Genomic DNA, 3,376 nt, shown 5'->3' on the forward strand with positions numbered 1-3,376 from the left:
GCGCACGCACACACACACACACACACACACACAGACACACACACACACACACACACACACACACACACACGCACACAAACTCAACTGCCTTTTTTTCTAATAACTGACATTAAAAGGTCGAAACTACATTCACCGAAGATCCTTCTCGAGACATTCCTTTTCAAATAGGTGCCCATGAATTGGAACTAGACCACCACCATCCTAATAAAGAAAACTATTTGCAAGTGTTAATTTAGTACTTTACCAGTATCTGATGAAGTTGTTCTGAAATACACTAAGTAGAACAAATTGTGGTTTATAATGATCAAAACCCTGTGTTTGTTGTCACCCATTCCTGTCTACTCCCTCCCCACACCTCCCACACCCCCCTTCCCAAATCCTTCCCCCGATTGGTGTTAGAATTTAGCCCTCTCAAAGAAGCATCCATTCTAAAACCTACCTTTCCCTCGCACACGAACGCGCGCGCATGCGCGCACACACACACACACACACACACAAACTCACACACACAAACACACACAAAAAACATTACAAAGATGAGTGTGGGGCTAGGGTTTGAGATTACTGATGATGATGATGATGGTGCTTTTGTTGTTGTTGTTGATGATATTTTTTTGTGGCTGTTGGAGTAGTTTTTGTTTGTTGTTTTTGTTATTGTTGTTTTCTATTTGTAGTGATTAACTATGTATTATCTGATCTAAATTGAAACGATGGCATAATTCATACACATTAAAGACACGGTGGTTAGAATTCAGGACTTAGATGGATGCAGGTTTGATTAATAGCACCTGACTATTTAAATTTCTCACTCCGCAGTAGCACGTCCTCTGCTTTCATGACGTGTTGTATGTACGCCCTCCATCGACCCTGGTCTATACCAGAGGCTGATTCTCTCAAACGTTTCTCCATCTTCTCGGATATATTATTTTCATTATCAAAGCAGCAGCAGAAGTCGTCACGTAGAAGTGAGAGTCTCATATCACGCCACGCCAACTCTATGGGGTTCAGAAACGAGTGGTAAGGCGGAAGTCTCAAAAACCTGTGTCCGTCTCCAAATATAGCACTCACAGATGCGGGTAATCCGAATTTCTCCCTTAAGGCCTCGAACTGAACATTTTTCGAATGCAAAGAGAGATTTCCTGTTCCTTCATGCACTATTTCTTGACATGAAACGTCAGATTCATTCATATCAACTTTGGACTTCAGTCCGTGGAAAGACGCATTGTCCAGTACGATAATTGAGCTGCTAGGGATATTGGGAAGCAGGTGCTTGTTCACCCAAGAAAAAAATACATCCGAGTTCAGACCTGAGTTAGTGTACTCGGAGCTCTGAGTCTGCGATTTTTGACATTTTGTAATCGACAAAGTAGCAGAAATGAAACCCATGTCTCCTCCTGCGTGCATAACCAGCATTTTCGGATAGCTCGCTTGTGAACGGGAGGATTTACCATATCGTGAATGGCTGTCCTCTCGAAAGGGACCAGTCTTCTCTCTTCTTGCAGCTGGACCAGACAGGCTGAACCAGGCCTCGTCAATGTAAACAATTGGTCGACCCTCTTTTCTGTACTTAGCGACATTTATCAGATAAGCGTAGCGTGTCAGAGCAATGGAAATTTTGTTTTGAAGAACTTTTATTTTCTTTTTATGAGCAACATTTTGTGTTCTTTTGAGTGGAAGGTCAAAGCCTGTGCTATTATTATTATTATTGTATCCTTGAAGAGACTGGGAACCTTTCTCACTCAAAAGCCAAAATGCATATAGCACGTCTAAGGATGGTATGAAATGTTTCTTTGTTGTTACGTTGTGGAAGCATTTGCTTACACATTTGTGTCCATAATCCCTCAAAATGGCGCGGGCTGATCTCAATTCTTGGCACACTATGTCGAGGTCATTGTTTGATGTTTCTCTTCCACTGATCACTGTGAAAGAAAAGAAACCCCTTTATGACCAGCGTCAGAGAGAGAGAGAGAGAGAGAGAGGGGGGGGAGAAAGAGAGAAGGGCGGGGTAGGGGCGGGAACGGGGGACCATGCTTCATAAATCTTGACTGTCTGTATCTAATATCAGTTACTTAGTCTCTTGATTATGAATTTGGGTGACGCTAAGAAAGATGTGTGGGTGGTTGGCGGGTGCTCTGGTGTGGTTTGCTTCTTCTTTCCTATCAAACATCTATCGTCTTTATCTACTCTCATTCTTTTTCGTGTTTGTTACTCTCTAGTAACACCTCTAATCTTCGGCGCTTATTTGACTTTTTACTAAAAGTATAAAAGAAAGATGTGAAAAGGTGGGAAAGGGGAACTCTGAGTAGGACGCATTTTTTTCTTTAGGTTTCCTTTCGGAAATTCAAGTACTCAACTTCAGAATAACCCTACACTGCGTCTAATCGGAGGTTAAACAACAAATACAGCAACAGCAAACAGAGATGTGGGCGAAATGAGTTATGTCTATAACAGCCAGTAAAACCTAACACTTGTTAACGCCTTACTATCTCTGCAAATGCGTCACTGAACCTGGACCACAAGCCAGAATCAATATCTGCCCATTTGCCATTCCTAAATCTGTTTATCTCAGTGTATGTTGAAACATGATAATCGATAGTACTACAAATATGCGTTTCTCTAATGTGAGTTTATTTCAAGCTTAAAAAATGCAATCAAAGAGTCAAAGAATACTAAAGGTATGCTCGTGATTTAAAGTATGTATGCGTAACACTATCAAATATTGATACATTTCAATCAAACATTAAAACTGAGGTATGGGAGGGGGGGGGGGGGGAGGGGGTGAAATGGTCTTAATTTTGCAGCGTTAGTTTAAAACGTGACAATGTGCCCAATTTTCTTTGGCTACCCCCACATACGACAACACTGCTCACCAAATTCAAGCCTGCAACCCACCTGCATTATTTGAGATAAGTATTTGTCGTTCTCGGAGATATAATTATAAACAAAATTAATACACATACCTCTTAGACGGCACTCTTCCCAATCTCTAGTTTGCCTTCTCTTAGTAGCGCTAATGTAACGCAGATGAATTAGGCGTACATTCGATGTTCTCGTCAACTTTGTTCGAGCTGCAGAACAAAGTAATTTTGTTCTCATCATGTTTTCTGTGGTTTGGACAGAACGTCCTATAGATCTACACAAGCAGCTAGGATTAAAAACCATCTATGACCCTGTGGAGTGCTCTTACAACACACAAACGAAAGTTTTCATAAAAAGTAGAATTCGTATTTATTGTTATTTCCGGTGGCCTTTTTGTACCTTTCTACTGCATTTAATGATTGCAAAGAAAGTGGCTATTCTCACCCGCCCGGAAGTTCTCGCAAGATCTACTCCTCCCCTCTTCTCTCTCTCTCTGTCTCTTTCTGAATACTGTCTA

At 41.3% G+C, this 3,376-nt stretch overlaps 1 protein-coding gene across 1 annotated transcript; it reads right to left on the reverse strand.

Moving 5' to 3' along the window:
- Positions 1-650: 650 nt before the first annotated feature.
- On the reverse strand, positions 651-3,180 carry LOC101860276. The gene is made up of 2 exons (XM_005105892.3): positions 2,961-3,180; positions 651-1,919 (listed from the first exon to the last, which is right to left on the reverse strand). Exons 1-2 carry the CDS (start codon positions 3,160-3,162, stop codon positions 793-795), a joined length of 1,329 nt encoding a protein of 442 aa, XP_005105949.1. The 5' UTR covers positions 3,163-3,180; the 3' UTR covers positions 651-792.
- Positions 3,181-3,376: the final 196 nt, after the last annotated feature.

This window comes from Aplysia californica, unplaced genomic scaffold, assembly GCF_000002075.1.
Source record: "Aplysia californica isolate F4 #8 unplaced genomic scaffold, AplCal3.0 scaffold00500, whole genome shotgun sequence".
Lineage (NCBI taxonomy): Eukaryota > Metazoa > Mollusca > Gastropoda > Aplysiida > Aplysiidae > Aplysia > Aplysia californica.